At 47.1% G+C, this 16156-nt stretch overlaps 1 protein-coding gene across 1 annotated transcript in view; it reads left to right on the top strand.

Annotated features, from left to right (window-relative positions):
• Nucleotides 1-16156, top strand: part of LOC116969136 (carcinoembryonic antigen-related cell adhesion molecule 5-like) — a 182904-nt gene that overhangs the window by 160293 nt on the left and 6455 nt on the right. Inside the window, exons 5-6 of the mRNA XM_033016072.1 lie at nucleotides 14515-14784; nucleotides 15788-16045. Of these exons, the coding sequence (XP_032871963.1) occupies nucleotides 14515-14784; nucleotides 15788-16045 (528 nt within the window). The remainder of the gene's footprint in view (nucleotides 1-14514; nucleotides 14785-15787; nucleotides 16046-16156) is intronic.

The raw sequence follows: 16156 nt of genomic DNA, 5'->3' as shown, positions 1-16156 counted from the left end.
CAGAGAACCGGCCTCCTTCGCCCTCTGAGGCAGAGAATTCCACAGACTCACAACTCTCTGGGTGAAAAAGTGTTTCCTCATCTCAGTTCTAAATGGCTTACCCCTTATTCTTAAAGTGTGTGTGTGGCCCGCTGGTTCTGGACTCCCCCAACATCGGGAACATGTTTCCTGCCCCGAGCGTGTCCAAATCCTTAATAATCTTAAATGTTTCAATAAACTACGCTCTCATCCTTCTAAACTCCAGAGTGCACAAGCCCAGCTGCTCCATTCTCTCAGTATATTATAGTCACGCCAACCCTGGAATTAACCTGGTGAACCTACGCTGGGCTCCCTCAATAGCAAGATTGTCCTTCCTCAAGTTTGGAGACCAAAACTACACAAAGGTTTAATAGGATTCTGAGGGTTAACTTTTCCAGGTGGTGGTGGGTTTATGGAACGAGCTGCCAGTCGACTATCTTATAGAAACTTACAAAATTCTTAAGGGGTTGGACAGGCCAGATGCAGGAAGATTGTTCCCGGTGTTGGGGAAGTCCAGAACAAGGGGCCACACACAGTTTAAGGATAAGAGAGAAGTATTTTAGGACCGAGATGAGAAAAGCTTTTTTTTACACATACAGAGTGGTGAATCTGTGGAAATCTCTGCCACAGAAGGTAGTTGAGGCCAGTTCAATGGCTATATTTAAGAGGGAGTTACAGTAGATGTGGCCCTTGTGGGTAACGGGATCAGTGGGTATGGAGAGAAGGCAGGTACAGGATACTGAGTTGGATGATCAGCCATGATCATATTGAATGGCGGTGCAGGCTCGAAGGGCCGAATGGCCTACTCCTGCACCTATTTTCTATGTTTCTATGTTTCTATGTTGAGGCTGGGACTATCCCAATGTTTAAGAAACATTTGGACAGGTAAATGGATAGGACAGGTTTGGAGGGATATTGGCCAAACGCGGGCAGTTGGGTCTAGTGTAGATGGGGCATTTTGGCCGGTGGTCAAGATGGCAGGAACAGCCCAGTTCCACGCTGTATCGCTCTGTGAGTCCACGACACTGCGAATCAACAACAACTGCACTTTGCTTCATTGTACGATGATAAAGTTCATCATGATGGCTTTGGAATGTAGCGCGTCAGCAATTCCTTTCAAAGTTTCTGTATCAGCAATTTATTTGCCAAGTGACTCCTGGAGCCATAGAATCTGAGACGGTTACAGCTCGGGATACAAGGAACAAGAGCAAGGACATTCTTGCTATTGAGGGAGTGCAACGTAGATTCACCAGGGAAATCCCCGGGATGGCTGTAATGACAAATGATGAAAAAATGGGTGGACTGGGCTTGTATTCACTGGAATTTAGAAGGATGAGAAGGCATCTTACAGAAACATATACAATTCGTAAATGATTCGACAGGCTAAATGCAGGACAAAAATGTTCCTGGTGTTGGGGGAGTCCAGAACCAGGGGCCACACAGTTTAAGAATAAGGGGTCGGCCATTTGGGACTGAGATGAGGAAAACCTTTTTTCACCCAGAGAGTTGTGAATCTGTGGAATTCTCTGCCACAAAAGGCAGCGGAGGACGACTCACTGGATGCTTTCAAGAGAGTTGGATTTAGCTCTTAGGGCTAACAGAATCAAGGGATATGGGGAGAAAGCAGGAACGGGGTTACTGATTTTCGATGATCAGGCATGATCATATTGAATGGCAGTGCTGGCTCGAAGGGAAGAATGGCCTACTCCGGCACCTATTTTCTATGTTCCTTTCAAACAGACCCTTAGGCCCAACTTGCCAACAGCGGTCAACATGCCCCAGTTGCACTAGTCCCACCTGCTCGCGTTTGGTCCATATCCCTCCAAACCTGTCCTATCCATGTACCTGTCTAAATGTTTCTTGAGCTGTTCGTGGCCTTATTTTAATTCATCACTTCTTCCTGCTCCAGAGAAAATCACAACGTCCAACACATTAATATACCTTCCGGGTTTATCTTGGAGTGTGCGGGGTGCAAAGTCCCTCGTTGTTATCTGTTTGGCAATTGAGTTGAATGACATGTCACACACAGGTGTTCTCAGCTCTGATTTAGGACTCTCGATAATTAGATCAGGCAATTATCTTGGGATCTTATGTTAAGTGCTGGAGTAACTCAGCGGGTCAGGCAGGCAGCATCTCTGTGGAGAACGTGGACAGGTACATAGAAACATAGACATAGAAACATAGAAAGTAGGTGCGAGAGTAGACCACCAGGTCCGTCGAGCCCGCACCGCCATTCGCTCATGGCTGAACACTAAACAGACACACTTACCCACAAACAGTAGACACAAGACACAGAACACAAGACACTACCCTCCCCTTTATACCGCTATCACCCCTCTCCACCCCAAAAACCTCGTGATCTCCTGGGGGAGGCAAAAAACCGGATAAAAACCCAGGTCCAATTCGGGAAAAAAATCCGGGAAATTCCTCTCCGACCCCAAACTAGGCGATCGACACTTGTCCAGGAGATCACTCAGGTCTTACTATACTAACCATACCTAGGTCAATATCCCTGCCCTCTCCCCGTAGCCCCTTATGCCCTTGGCAGCTAAAAAACCATCTATTTTAGTCTTAAATATATTTAAAGTTTCTGCTTCCACTGCTCCCTGGGGCAGTGAATTCCATAAATTAACCACCCTCTGGGTGAAGAAGTTCTTCCTCATCTCAGTTTTAAAAGAGCCCCCCCTTATTCTGCAACTATGTCCCCTAGTTCTAGTTTCCCCGATCATTGGGAACATCCTCGGTGCATCCACCCGATCAAGGCCCCTCACGATCTTATATGTTTCAATGAGATCGCCTCTCATTCTTCTAAACTCCAAAGAGTAGAGTTCCAGCCTACTTAACCTTTCCTCATATGTCAATCCCCTCATTGCAGGAATTAATCTTGTAAACCTTCGCTGCACTGCCTCCAGGGCTAGTACATCCTTTCTTAAGTATGGACCCCAGAACTGTACACAGTATTCCAAATATGGTCTCACTAATACTGTGTACAGCTGCAGCAAGACCTCCGTGTTTTTATACTCCATCCCCCTAGCAATAAAGGCCAAAACTCCATTGGCCTTCCTGATTGCTTGCTGCACCTGCATACTAACTTTTAATGATTCATGTACTAATACCCCTAGATCCCTTTGCGTTGCATTACAACGCAGCTCCTCCTCATTTAGAAAATAACTTGCCCTATCATTTTTTTTCCCAAAGTGAATGACTTCACATTTATTAGTATTAAACTTCATCTGCCAAGTTGTTGCCCACTCACCTAGCTTATCTATATCCTTTTGCAGACTCTTCCTATCCTCCTCATCCCCTACTTTTCCTCCCATTTTTGTATCGTCCGCAAATTTTGATATATTACACTTGGTTCCCTCCTCCAAATCATTTATATAAATTGTGAACAACTGGGGTCCCAGCACCGACCCTTGCGGAACCCCGCTAGTTACCGGTTGCCATCCCGAGTATGAACCATTTATCCCCACTCTCTGCTTCCTATTTGTTAGCCAATCCTCTACCCATGCTAATATATTACCCCCAATTCCATAATTTTTTATTTTTAGCAATAGTCTCTTATGTGGCACCTTGTCAAAAGTCTTTTGGAAGTCCAAGTATACCACATCCACCGGTTCCCCTTTATCCACCCGGGTTGTTACTTCCTCAAAGAATTCGAGCAAATTCGTTAAACAGGACTTCCCCTTCACAAAACCATGCTGGTTCTGTCCGATGAAGTCATGTTTATCCAAGTGCCCCGTTAGTGTTTCTTTAATAATTGTCTCTAACATTTTACCCACCACCGATGTTAGACTAACCGGTCTATAGTTACCCGCTTTCTGTTTACTTCCTTTTTTAAATATAGGTGTTACATTGGCCATTTTCCAATCCACTGGGACCGTTCCTGCCTCCAGGGAGTTTTGGAAAATTATCACCAATGCATCCACAATCCCCACCGCTATCTCCCTCAAGACCCTTGGATGTAATCCATCAGGCCCAGGGGATTTATCCTCCTTCAGTCTCATTAATTTCCCTAATACCACCTCCTTGGTGATCTTAATAGTATTTAGCTCCTCCATTCCTACCGCCCCCTGTTTATCCAACGTTGGAATATTTTTTGTGTCTTCTATGGTGAAGACTGATACAAAATACTCGTTTAATGCCTTTGCCATTTCCATGTTCCCCACCAACAACTCTCCAGTCTCACCCTCCAATGGACCAACGTTCACCTTAGCCACCCTTTTTCTTTTTATATAGCTATAAAAACTCTTACTATTAGTTTTTATGTTGTTTGCTAAATTCCTTTCATAGTCTATTTTCCCCGTCTTAATTAATCTCTTAGTTATTTTTTGCTGACCTTTAAATGCTTCCCAATCCTCTACCCTCCCACTATCTCTGGCTACCTTATATGCCCTTGCCTTCAGCCGAATACTATCCTTTATAGTTTTACTGAGCCATGGCTGACTGTTCTTACCCTTACCCCTTTTTTTTTTCATAGGAATAAATTTTTCTTGAAGGTTATACAGTATACCCTTAAACGTACACCACTGCTCATGTACCGTCTTATTCTTGAGTCTGCTATCCCAGTCAACTTTGATCAGCTCAGTCCTCATACCTTCATAATCCCCCTTATTTAGACTAAGCACCCTAGCCTGAGTTTCAACCTGCTCCCCTTCTATTTGAATATGGAATTCGACCATATTGTGGTCACTTGTTCCCAACGAGTCCCTAACTATGACATTTTTAATTAATCCTGCTTCATTACACAGGACCAGATCCAAGATTGCCTCCCCCCTTGTCGGTTCTGTGACATACTGTTCTAGGAACCCGTCTCTAATACATTCTATAAATTCTTCCTCTAGTCTACCCTGCCCAGTTTGGTTTGCCCAATTAATATGAAAATTGAAGTCCCCCATGATTACAGCAGTTCCCTTTTTACATGCGTCAACTATTTGCAGATTTATGTTCTGACTAACAGCGTCACAGCTATTTGGAGGTCTATAAATTACACCCACTAGTGTTTTTTTCCCCTTGTTATTCTCTATCTGTACCCAAGCTGTTTCACTATCCTGTTCCTTCAACGCAATATCCTTCCTCTCTATTGCCGTTATTCCCTCCCTTATTAAAAGGGCCACCCCTCCTCCCTTTCTTTCCTGTCTATCTTTCCTAATTGTCGAGTACCCCTCTATATTTAACTCCCAGTCCTGATCCCCTTGCAGCCATGTCTCCGTAATGGCCACGATATCATAACTATATATACTTAATTGCACCGTTAATTCATTTACCTTATTACGAATACTCCGTGCATTTAGATAAAGCACTTTCAGATGATTTTTACTACCCTTCCTTTCCGTTTTTGCCCCTTTTACATCTAGAGCTTTATCTTCACCCATTATGTCTCCTGTCACATTTTGACTTTCCGCTTCCCCACTGATACCCTGCTCTATTTCCTCTACCCCTGCCGTTATTACCCCCCTTGATACCTCCCCCCCGCTACTTAGTTTAAAGACCTCTCTACTGCCCTAGTTATATGATTTGCCAGGACCCCAGTCCCAGCACCGTTCAGGTGAAGTCCGTCCTTACAGAACAGATCCCCCCTGTCCCAGTACTGGTGCCAGTGGCCCAAGAAACCAAACCCATTATTCCCACACCAGTCTTTGAGCCACGCATTCAGCTTTTTAATTTTACGTACCCTCGCCGATTTGGCCCGTGGCTCAGGTAGCAATCCGGAGATCAGTACCCTCGAGGTTCTGCTTTTTAATTTATTCCCTAACTGCTCAAACTCCTTCAGCAGATCCTCCTTCCTCGTCCTTCCTATGTCATTGGTCCCCACATGGACCACGACCACTGGATCCTCCCCCTCCCACTGCAAATTTCTCTCCAGCATCGCAGAGATATCCTTAACCCTAGCACCGGGTAGGCAACACAGCCTTCGGGACATGTTCTGCTGGCCGCAGAGAACCTTATCTACCCCCCGAATAATACTATCCCCTATCACTACGGCATTTCTTCTAACTCAACCCTCTTGAATGGCCCCCTGATCCACGGTGCTGCAGCCAGGTTGCTCACCCCTCCCACAGCCCCTGATCCCGTCCTTACATTGAGTAAGAGCCTCGGTCATGCTCGTCAGGGACAAGGGCTGTGGCTCCTGCCGCATCTCCTCCTGGTTCCCCCTATCTGCCTCGCTAATGGCCACACCTTCCTTTCCTTGCTCACTGCCTACTGAATTAGTTAAACTGGTCGGTGTGACCATCCCCTGGCACAAAACATCCAGGTAATACTCCCCCTCCCTGATGTACCGCAGCGTATGAAGTTGGGTCTCCAGCTCATCAATGCGGAGCTGGAGTTCCTCTAGCCTCAAACACTTACTGCAGCTGTAGGGATCTTCTACATCAATGGTGTCGACAAATTCCCACAACTCGCAGTATTGGCACATCTCCTGACCGCCCATCTTATATAAATAATTAACTGGTCCTATTTAAGAATCCCCTACTGTATTGATACACCCCTTATTTATATAATCCTACCTCCTATAAATGGGAAAGTACTCACCCCAGCCGTAAATTACCTACTGGTTTGGCTGTCTAGTGGTAATTCCGTCCGCTCTTCCTGTCTGGTCCACTGCTCCCTTGCAGTGCGTGGCAAACCTCTTTGCCTCTGTTTTATATCTACAGTGCGTGGCAAACCTCTTTGCCAACCTCTTTGCCTCTGTTTTATATCTACAGTGCGTGGCAAACCTCTTTGCCAACCTCTTTGCCTCTGTTTTATATCTACAGTGCGTGGCAAACCTCTTTGCCTCTGTTAGTCTCTGTTAGTCTCTGTTAGTCTCTCGAGTCTCTCGAGCCGCGGCTCCGTCCGTCCTCCCTCGGCGACAGCACCTCTACTTGTTTTCCTGCAGACAGGCCAGGAGAAGCCAAAGATCAGCAGCACAAACAGCACCTGCCCGAAACCACAGATCTCTGGACTGAGCTGGGTCCACAATCAAAGTGCTGGAGTAACTCAGCGGGTCAGGCAGCATTTGTGGAGAACATGGATAGGTGTTTCGCTTTGAGATTCTTCATCAATGAGTCTTCTGAAGAACGACCTTGACCCTCAATGTCACCTATCCACGTTCTCCAGAGATGCTGCCTGACCTGCTTAGTTAGTGGTGAGACCTTTTTACACGGAGAGTGGTGAATCTGTGGAATTCTCTGCCACAGAAGGTAGTTGAGGCCACAGTCCATTGGCTATATTTAAGAGGCAGTTAGATGTGGCCCTTGTGGCTAAAGGGATCAGGGTGTATGGAGGGAAGGCAGGTACACGATACTGAGTTGGATGATCAACCATGATCATATTGAATGGCGGTGCAGGCTCGAAGGACCGAATGGCCTCTACTCCTGCACACACAGTCTATGTTTCTATTTTGATTATGCTGCTGACCTTGCCGAGGTAGCGTGAGGTATAGATGGAGTGGATGGAAGGGGAGTTGCTCCTGGCCTTGTCGAGGATGTGTGAGGTGTAGATGGAGTCGATGGAAGGGAAGTTGGTTTGATGTGATGGTCTGGGCTGCTTTTATAATTCAATAAAAAATAGTTATTGGGAAAAATTTGTTCCTGCATCCAGAGGTCACGGTTTTCGGGATCCTGTACATTCTTCCCTGTGGCGGGAGTGTAATTAGAGAATGGCCAGGGTGACGTGGGCCTCTGATGATGCTGGCTGTCCGTTTGAGGCAGCGCCTCTTGTAGATAGTCAGCATCTGTGATGGATCTTCAATGGAGGGGAGGTCAGTATTTGTGATGGGCCTTTGATGGTGGGGAGGTCAGTATCTGTGTTGGCTCTTTGATGGTGGGGTGGTCCGTATTTTTGATGGACCTTTGATGGTGGGGAGGTCAGCGTCTATGATGGACCTTTGGTGTTGGGGAGGTCAGCGTCTATGATGGACCTTCGATGGTGGGAATGTCGGTACTGTGATGGACCTTTGATGGTGGGTGGTCAGGATCTGGGATGGACCATCAATGGTGGTATGGTCAGTACTGTGTTTAATCTTTGATGGTGGGGAGGTCATTACATGTGATGGACCATTGATGGTGGGGAGGTCAACATTGTGATGGACCTTTGGTGTTGGGGAGGTCAGCGACTATGATGGACCTTTGGTGTTGGGGAGGTCAGTATCTGTGATGGACCATCAATGATGGGGAGATCAGTACTGTGTTTAATCTTTGATGGTGGAGAGGTCTACACTGTGATGGACCTTCAATGGTGGAGATGTCAGCATCTGTGATGGCTCTTAGATGGTGGGGTGGTCATTACATGTGATGGACCATCAGTGGTGGGGAGGTCAGCGTCTATGATGGACCTCTGATGGTGGGGAGGTCTGTGTCTGTGTTGGACCATTGATGGTGGGGAGGTCAGGATCTGATTGGCCCTTCAATGGAGTGGAGGTCGGTATCTGTTATGGATCTTTGATTGTGGGGAGGTTAGTTTCTGTAAAGGACCATCAATGGTGGTATGGTCAGTACTGTGTTTAATATTTGATGGTGGGGAGGTCATTACATGTGATGGACCATTGATGGTGGGGACGTCAATACTGGGGTGACCTTTGCTATTGGGGTGGTCAGCATCTGCGATGGCTCTTTGATGGTGGGGTGGTCAGTATTTATGATGGTTCTTGGATGGTGGAGGGGGGTCAGTATTTGTGTTGGCTCTTTGATGGTGGGGAGGTCAGGATCTGATTGGCCCTTCAATGGAGTGGAGGGCAGTGTCTATGTTGGCTCTTTGATGGTAGGGTGGTCAGTATTTATGATAGACCATTAATGGTGGGGAAGTCAACACTGTGATGGACCTTTGGTGTTGGGGAGGTCAGTGTCTATGACGGACCTCTGATGGTGGGGAGGTCAGTGTCTGTGTTGGACCATTGATGGTGGGGAGGTCAATACTGGGGTGACCTTTGGTAATGGGGTGGTCAGCATCTGCTATGGCTCTTTGATGGTGGAGTGGTCAGTATTTATGATGGTTCTTGGATGGTGGGGAGGTCATTACCTGTGATGGATCTTCAATGGTGGAGATGTCAGCGTCTGTGATGGCTCTTGGATGGTGGGGTGGTCATTACATGGACCATCAATGGTGGGGAGTTCAGCGTCTATGATGGACCTCTGATGGTGGGGAACTCAACACTGTGATGGACCTTTGGTGTTGGGGAGGTCAGCGTCTATGATGGACCTCTGATGGTGGGGAGGTCAGTACCTGTGACCGGCCGGGCAGTGTCCACCATTGCCTGGTTGGCGTTGGGATGAACCTGGACGCCAGTTTCCTCTAACACGTTCTCATTCCGCACTGTCTCAATCTTTCATTAATCCACCACATTCTGTGTTTTGTTCCTTATTCACCTGTGCATTAACCACCACCTCCTGTGTATTTAACAGAGCCTGTTTCCACACCCAATATCACCTCCAATGCCAGCAGCTTCATAGAGCACAATGACACCGTGGTCTTGACCTGAGTCGCGGCAGGGACTGACGTCTCTTACATGTGGAGTGAAGACAATAGCGTGATATCTAACGGCGGCAGGTTGGATCTGAGCGCCACTAACGACACCCTCACCATTACCGGAGTATTGCGGTCGGATGGGCCGTTCACCTGCCGGGCCTCCAATGCGGTTAGCGCGAATACAAGCGAGCCGTTCCCTCTCAATGTATTTTGTAAGTGTCCGGGCCATCATTCATCACTTGTTGCCAGTCCTGCTGAGCGAGATGATTCAGGGGAGAGAGGGCAGTGGGGTGGGGGGGGGGGGGGGGGGGGGGGAGGGGGGGAGTTCATTACATGGATACAATCATTTAGTATAGAGATATGTGAGGAGTTTCACTTTGGGACGTCTAACAAGGGCAGTACCTGCACAGTGAATGGTAGGCCTCTGGGTGTGTTGTCGAGCAGAGGGATCTAGCAGTACACCTGCATGGTTCCTCAAAGGTCGAGTCGCAGGTCGATGTTGGGGAAGTCTAGAACAAGGGGTCACACTGTTTGAGGATAAGGGGAAAACCTTTAGGACCGAGATGAGAAAAACATTTTTCACACAGAGAGTGGTTAATCTGTGGAATTCTCTGCCACAGAAGGTAGTTGAGGCCACAGTTCATTGGCTATATTTAAGAGGGAGTTAGATGTGGCCCTTGTGGCTATAGGGATCAGGGAGGTAGAGGATACTGTTGGAGGATCAGCCATGATCATATTGAATGGCAGTGCAGGCTCGAAGGGCCGAAGGGCCTCTACTCCTGCACCTTTTGTCTATGTTTCTATGAATTTCTTTAGCGGGAAGGTGGTGAATCTGTGGAATTCATTGCCGCAGCCGGCGGTGGAGGCCAATTCAGTGGAGATATTTAAGGCAGAGATAGATAGATTCTTGATTAGTACGGGTGTCAGGGGTTATGGGGAGAAGGCAGGAGAATAGGGTTAGGAGGCAGAGATAGATCAGCCGTGATTGAATGGTGGAGTGGCCTTCATTGGCCGAAAGGCACAATTCTGCCCCGATCGCTAATGAGGTGATCATTGGGCCACTGGTATTCATAGAAAGAGCAACCATTGCAATACCTCCTCAGCAGGACTTGTAACAACCTTCAACCGATCTGTTGTGAGTCTACTCCTGCCATGCCACATCTTGCTTTTGCCACGAATGAACTCTCTGCGTCTTTCTGCAAAATCCAACCAATTGCAAATTTTCCGATTCAAAAATCTAACATTATTTCTAATCAATCAATTGTCATCCATCTTTGCTGACATAAGTCTGGATGCTTTCGGGTGTGAACAGAGCCATGGACTTACTTGAGGTAACACAGAAACATTGAAAGTAAGTGTAGGAGTAGACCATTCGGCCCTTCAAGCCAGCACCGCCATTCAATATGATCATCCAAAATCAGTAACTCCGTTGCTGCCTTCTCCCCATATCCCTTGATTCCGTTAGCCCAAAGAGCTAAATCTAACTCTCTCTTGAAGCCATCCACTGAATAGACCCCCACTGCCTTCTTTGGCAGAGAATTCTACAGATTCACCAGTACACTGGGTGAAAATATTTGTCCTCATCTCAGTCATAAATGGCTTCCTCCTTATTCTTAAACCGTGACCCTGGTTCTGGGCTCCCCCAATATGGGGAACATTTTATCCTGCATCCGCCCTGTCCAACCCCTTAACAATTTTATATGTTTCTGGAAGAAACCCTCTCATCCTAATTTCCAGTGAATACAAGCCCAGTCGATCCATTCTTTCATCACATTTTTTCGAAGCGTAACATTTTTGGACAGGCTAGATGCAGGAAAAATGTGCCCCATGTTGGGGGAGTCCAGAACCAAGGATCACAGTTCAAGAATAAGGGGGAGGCCATTTAGAAATGAGATGAGGAAAAACGTTTTTCATCCAGAGAGTTGTGAATCAGTGGGATTCTCTGCCACAGAAGGCAGTGGAGGCCAATTCACTTGATGTTTTCATGAGAGAGTAAGATTTAGCTCCTACGGTTAAAGGAATAGAGGGATATGGGGAGAAGGCAGGAACGGGGTACTGATTTTGGATGATCAGCCATGATCATATAGAATGGCGGTGCTGGCTCGAAGGGCCAAATGATCTACCCCTGCACCTATCTTCTGTGTGTATGTGTTTACTGTTCGATGTTCTATCTTATTTGATTATGTTTTGCACAGTAACTTGTGTGTCTTGTTGACCCGGTACATCGGCCGCCGTGTTGGTGAGCGCTTCTTGAGATGATGGCCCTCTCTCCCTCCTCCCGCTCCCCTTCTCCCTCCCTTCTCCCACTTCCTCACATTCACCACAATCCCTTGTTCTTTTGTCTCTTTGTTCGTTTGTTGTAGACGGGCCGGATATTCCGATTATAGTTCGTGATCCCGACATCATTGTTTACACTTCCGGGACCAACGTCACTTTAACATGTTCTGCAGAGTCTAAACCAGCTGCTGTGTTGGGCTGGTACGTTCAAGGTGACGTGGTCCAGAGTGGAGACAAACTCAACATTCCCAATGTTCCACAAAAGTCATTCGGAGTTATGTCTGTCAGGCCTTTAACGATGTGACCGAAAGGTACAGTTCCTCATCAATAGAAATCGATGTTCTGGGTAGGTACAACATTTCTTTATTTTGTTTGTCGTCCAGTGTATAATGTTGATGCCGAACACGGACTAATTGATCTGAGCGGCAAGAAATGATCACATGCTCAATCAACAATAGTGTACAATAATTATGTTGATTACACAAATCTATCTCGTGATTTCATGACTGTTGATAATAGACAATAGACAATAGGTGCAGGAGTAGAGGACATTTCACTATTCTGAACGTTTCTATGAGCGCCCACCTCCCTCATTCTTCTAAACTCCAGCGAGTACAGGCCCAGCGCCGACAAACGCTCATCGCAGGTTAACCCACTCATTCCTGGGATCATTCTTGTAAACCTCACCTGGACCCTCTCTAGAGCCGGCACATCCTTCCTCAGATATGGGGCACAAAATTGCTCACAATATTCAAAATGTGGCCTGAACAGCACCTTATAGAGTCTCAGCGTTATATCCCTGTGTTTGTATACAAGCCCTCTTGACCAGCGCCTTATAGAATCTCAGCATGACATCCCCGTGTTTGTACACAAACCCTCCTGTATGAGGTAATAAGTTAAGGACGTCTCTGTACAATAGACAAAGGTTCAATCTTATTTTTTTTAATGACTTCCTTGTTCGGGGAATGTTTTTCTTTGATAACAGAGTCAGCTGTGATAGATCACAGATAGAGAGAGAGGGAATGCCGGGGTTACTTGAAGTTAGATACATCAATATTCATACCACTGGGCTGTAAGTTGCCCAAGCGAAACTTCGGACAGAATGGTCTGTGTGGGAATGGGAACGAGAAATAAAGTGTTTGGCAACCGGGAGATCAGGGAGGTTCAGGCGGAATGAACGAAGGTGTTCCGGGAAACGATCGTCCAGTATCGCCGATGTATCAGATGAATAGATCTCCTTGTTTTCCGAGCGTTACCTCTATTAATAAATAGCCAGTCGAGTGATATCTATTCTCTGCTGCCTTCTCCGTGGTTTGCTACGTGTTTAGATAAGCCTTTTCAATACGATCCGTTCAAATTTTATTGACACCAGGAGGGAAATTGGTCTCCCAACAGGAGGGGAGTCACTCTCAGTCAGCCCCACGACAGAAGGGGGGGACGGGGACTGGGAGGAGTTGTACAGTTTGATAGCCACAGGGAAGAAGGATCTCTTGTGGCGTTCTCTGTTTATCTTGGTGGAACCAGTCTGTTGCTGAAGGTGCTCCTCAGGTTGATCAGTGTGTCATGGAGGGGGTGAGCTGTATTGTCCAGGATGCTCCGCAGTTTGAGGAGCATCCTCCCCTCCAAGACCAACCTCTCCTCCAAGACCATCCTCCCCTCCAAGACCAACATGTATTAATTCTATGTCCATGAGAATGCAGGGTGACTTGGACAGGTTGGGGCAGTGGGCAGATGCATGGCAGATGAAGTTTAATGCGGATAAATGTGAGGTTATCCACTTTGGTGGCAAAAACAGGGAGGCAGATTATTATCTAAATTACATCAATTTGGGAAAAGGGGAAGTACAACGGGATCTGGGGGTCCTTATTCATCAGTCTATGAAAGTAAGCATTCAGGTACAGCAGGCAGTGAAGAAAGTGTCCTTTATAACAAGATGAGACAGGCCCGCTCCTGCACCTATTTTCTATGTTCTATGAATCGAATATAGGAGCAAAGAAGTCCTTCTGCAGTTGTACAGGGCCCTAGTGAGACCACACCTGGAGCATTGTATGCAGTTTTGGTCCCCTAATTTGACGAAGGACATTCTTGCTATTGAGGGAGCCCAGCGTAGTTTCACCAGGTTAATTCCCGGGATGGCGGGACTGTCATATGCTGAGAGAATGGAGCGGCTGGGCTTGTACACTCTGGAGTTTAGGATGAGAAGGGATCTCATTGAAACATGTAAAATTGTTAAGGGTTTGGACACGCTAGAGGCAGGAAACATGTTCCCGATGTTGGGGGAGTACAGAACAAGGGGCCACAGTTTAAGAATAAGGTGTCAGCCATTTAGAACGGAGACGAGGAAACACTTTTTCTCACAGAGAGTGGTGAGTCTGTGGAATTCTCTGCCTTAGGAGGCATTCTCTGGAGCCATTCTCTGGAGGCTGGTTCTCCGGATACTTTCAAGAGAGAGCTAGATAGGGCTCTTAAAGATAGCGGAGTCTGTCGATATGGGGAGAAGTGTGAAAATGTGTTTCCTCGTCTCCGTTCTAAACGGCCGACCCCATATTCTTCACCTGTGGCCCCGGGTCATCCGCCTTCCTGTTTTTGCCACCAAAGTGGATAACTTTACATGTATCCACATCTGTTCGTGACGTCACCCATTCCTTCTCTCCAGAGATGCCGCCTGTCCCGCTGAGTTACTCCGGCACTTTGAGTCCACCTTGGATATGAACCAGCATCTGCAGTTCCTTGCTACATGTTTTTTTTATTAAATCTTTATTCCGTCCGCAGAACGGGTGGCGAATGTCAATCTGCGATCCAACAATTCCGAGCCGGTGGAACAGCGAGACTCCGTCGTGTTGACCTGCAGTTCCCGGGGATCTCAAGTGAAGCGAGAATGGATTTTCAAAAATCAACCCATCCAGCAGAATGACACGATAACTATATCCGGAGACACTCTGATCATTGACCCAGTAGACAGGGCCGACACAGGGATGTATAAATGCATCGTAAGCAATGGACTGAACAGCGGCAACGCGGAGACCTCCCTGAATGTTTTATGTAAGTACAGAGGCATTCCAAGTGTGTATTTTTCATTTAGTATCAGTAATAGGGCGGTCACGGTGGCGCAGCGGTAGAGTTGCTGCCTTACAGCGAATGCAGCGCCGGAGACCCGGTTCGACACCGACTACGGGTGCTGTCCGTACGGAGTGTGCACGTTCTCCCCGTAATCTGCATGGGGGAAGTCCAGAACCAGGGCTCACACAGTTTAAATATAAGGAGTGGGCCAGTTAGGACTGAGATGAGGAAAAACGTTTTCACCCAGAGAGTTGTGAATCTGAGGAATTCTCTGCCACAGAAGGCAGAGGATGCCAATTCCCTGGATGCTTTCAAGAATAAATTGTATTGTGTATTGTATATTGTATATTGTGTAGAGAGTTAGATTAAGCACTGAGGAGTCAACGGATATCGGGAAAAAACAGGAACGGGGAACTGATTGTGGATGATCAGCCATGAGCATATTGAATGGCGGTGCAGGCTCGAAGGGCCGAATGGCCTCTACTCCTGCACCTATTTGCTATGTGATACGTGCACATGTGGCCATTTGTCCCATCGAGCCTCACCGCCATTCAATCACGGCTGATCTATCTCTCCCTCCCAACCCCATTCTCCTGCCTTCTCCCCATAACCCCTGACACCCGCACTAATCAACAATCTATCTATCTCTGCCTTAAATATAAATATCCACTGACTTGTGGCCTCCACCGCCGTCTGTGGCAACGAATCCCACAGATTCACCGCCCTCTGGCTGAATAAATTCCTCCTCATCTCTTTCCACACCCTCCCGCGCGCCAAGGAATAAAGTCAACCTCTCCTTCCTAAAGGAACGTCCTTTAACTCTGGTTCTGGACTCTCCCACTGGCGGAAACATCCTCTCCAATCATGTATTGTCTTTCCGCCGACTGGTTAGCGCGCAGCAAAAGCTTTTCTTTGTACCTCGGTACACGTGACAATAAACTAAACTAAACTGAACGAAACTAATCTTGTACATTTCTGTCTGCAGATGGGCCGGACAATATGAAAATTACCCCCCAGAGTCCAGTAACAATAACGAATGGAGAAAATCTAACGTTGACCTGTTCGGCCCAGTCCATGCCCAGCCCTGTGTATGAGTGGTTCAATGGGGCAGAGATGATGGGTACAGGTCCAGTATTCACCATCCCCTCAGTAAGCATGGAGCACGGTATGAATTACACATGCCATGCCAATAATGCCAGGACTGGCAGAAACATCAGCCTCACTGTAAATGTCAACGTGCAAAGTTAGTGAATCTCCCTCTCCCTCTCCCTCTCTCTCTCTCTCTCTCTCTCTCTCTCCCTCTCCCTCTCCCTCTCCCTCTCCCTCTCCCTCTCCCTCTCCCTCTCCCTCTCCC

Source organism: Amblyraja radiata, unplaced genomic scaffold, assembly GCF_010909765.2.
Source record: "Amblyraja radiata isolate CabotCenter1 unplaced genomic scaffold, sAmbRad1.1.pri S109, whole genome shotgun sequence".
Taxonomy (NCBI): domain Eukaryota; kingdom Metazoa; phylum Chordata; class Chondrichthyes; order Rajiformes; family Rajidae; genus Amblyraja; species Amblyraja radiata.
This window is presented reverse-complemented; position numbering and strand designations above follow the sequence as displayed.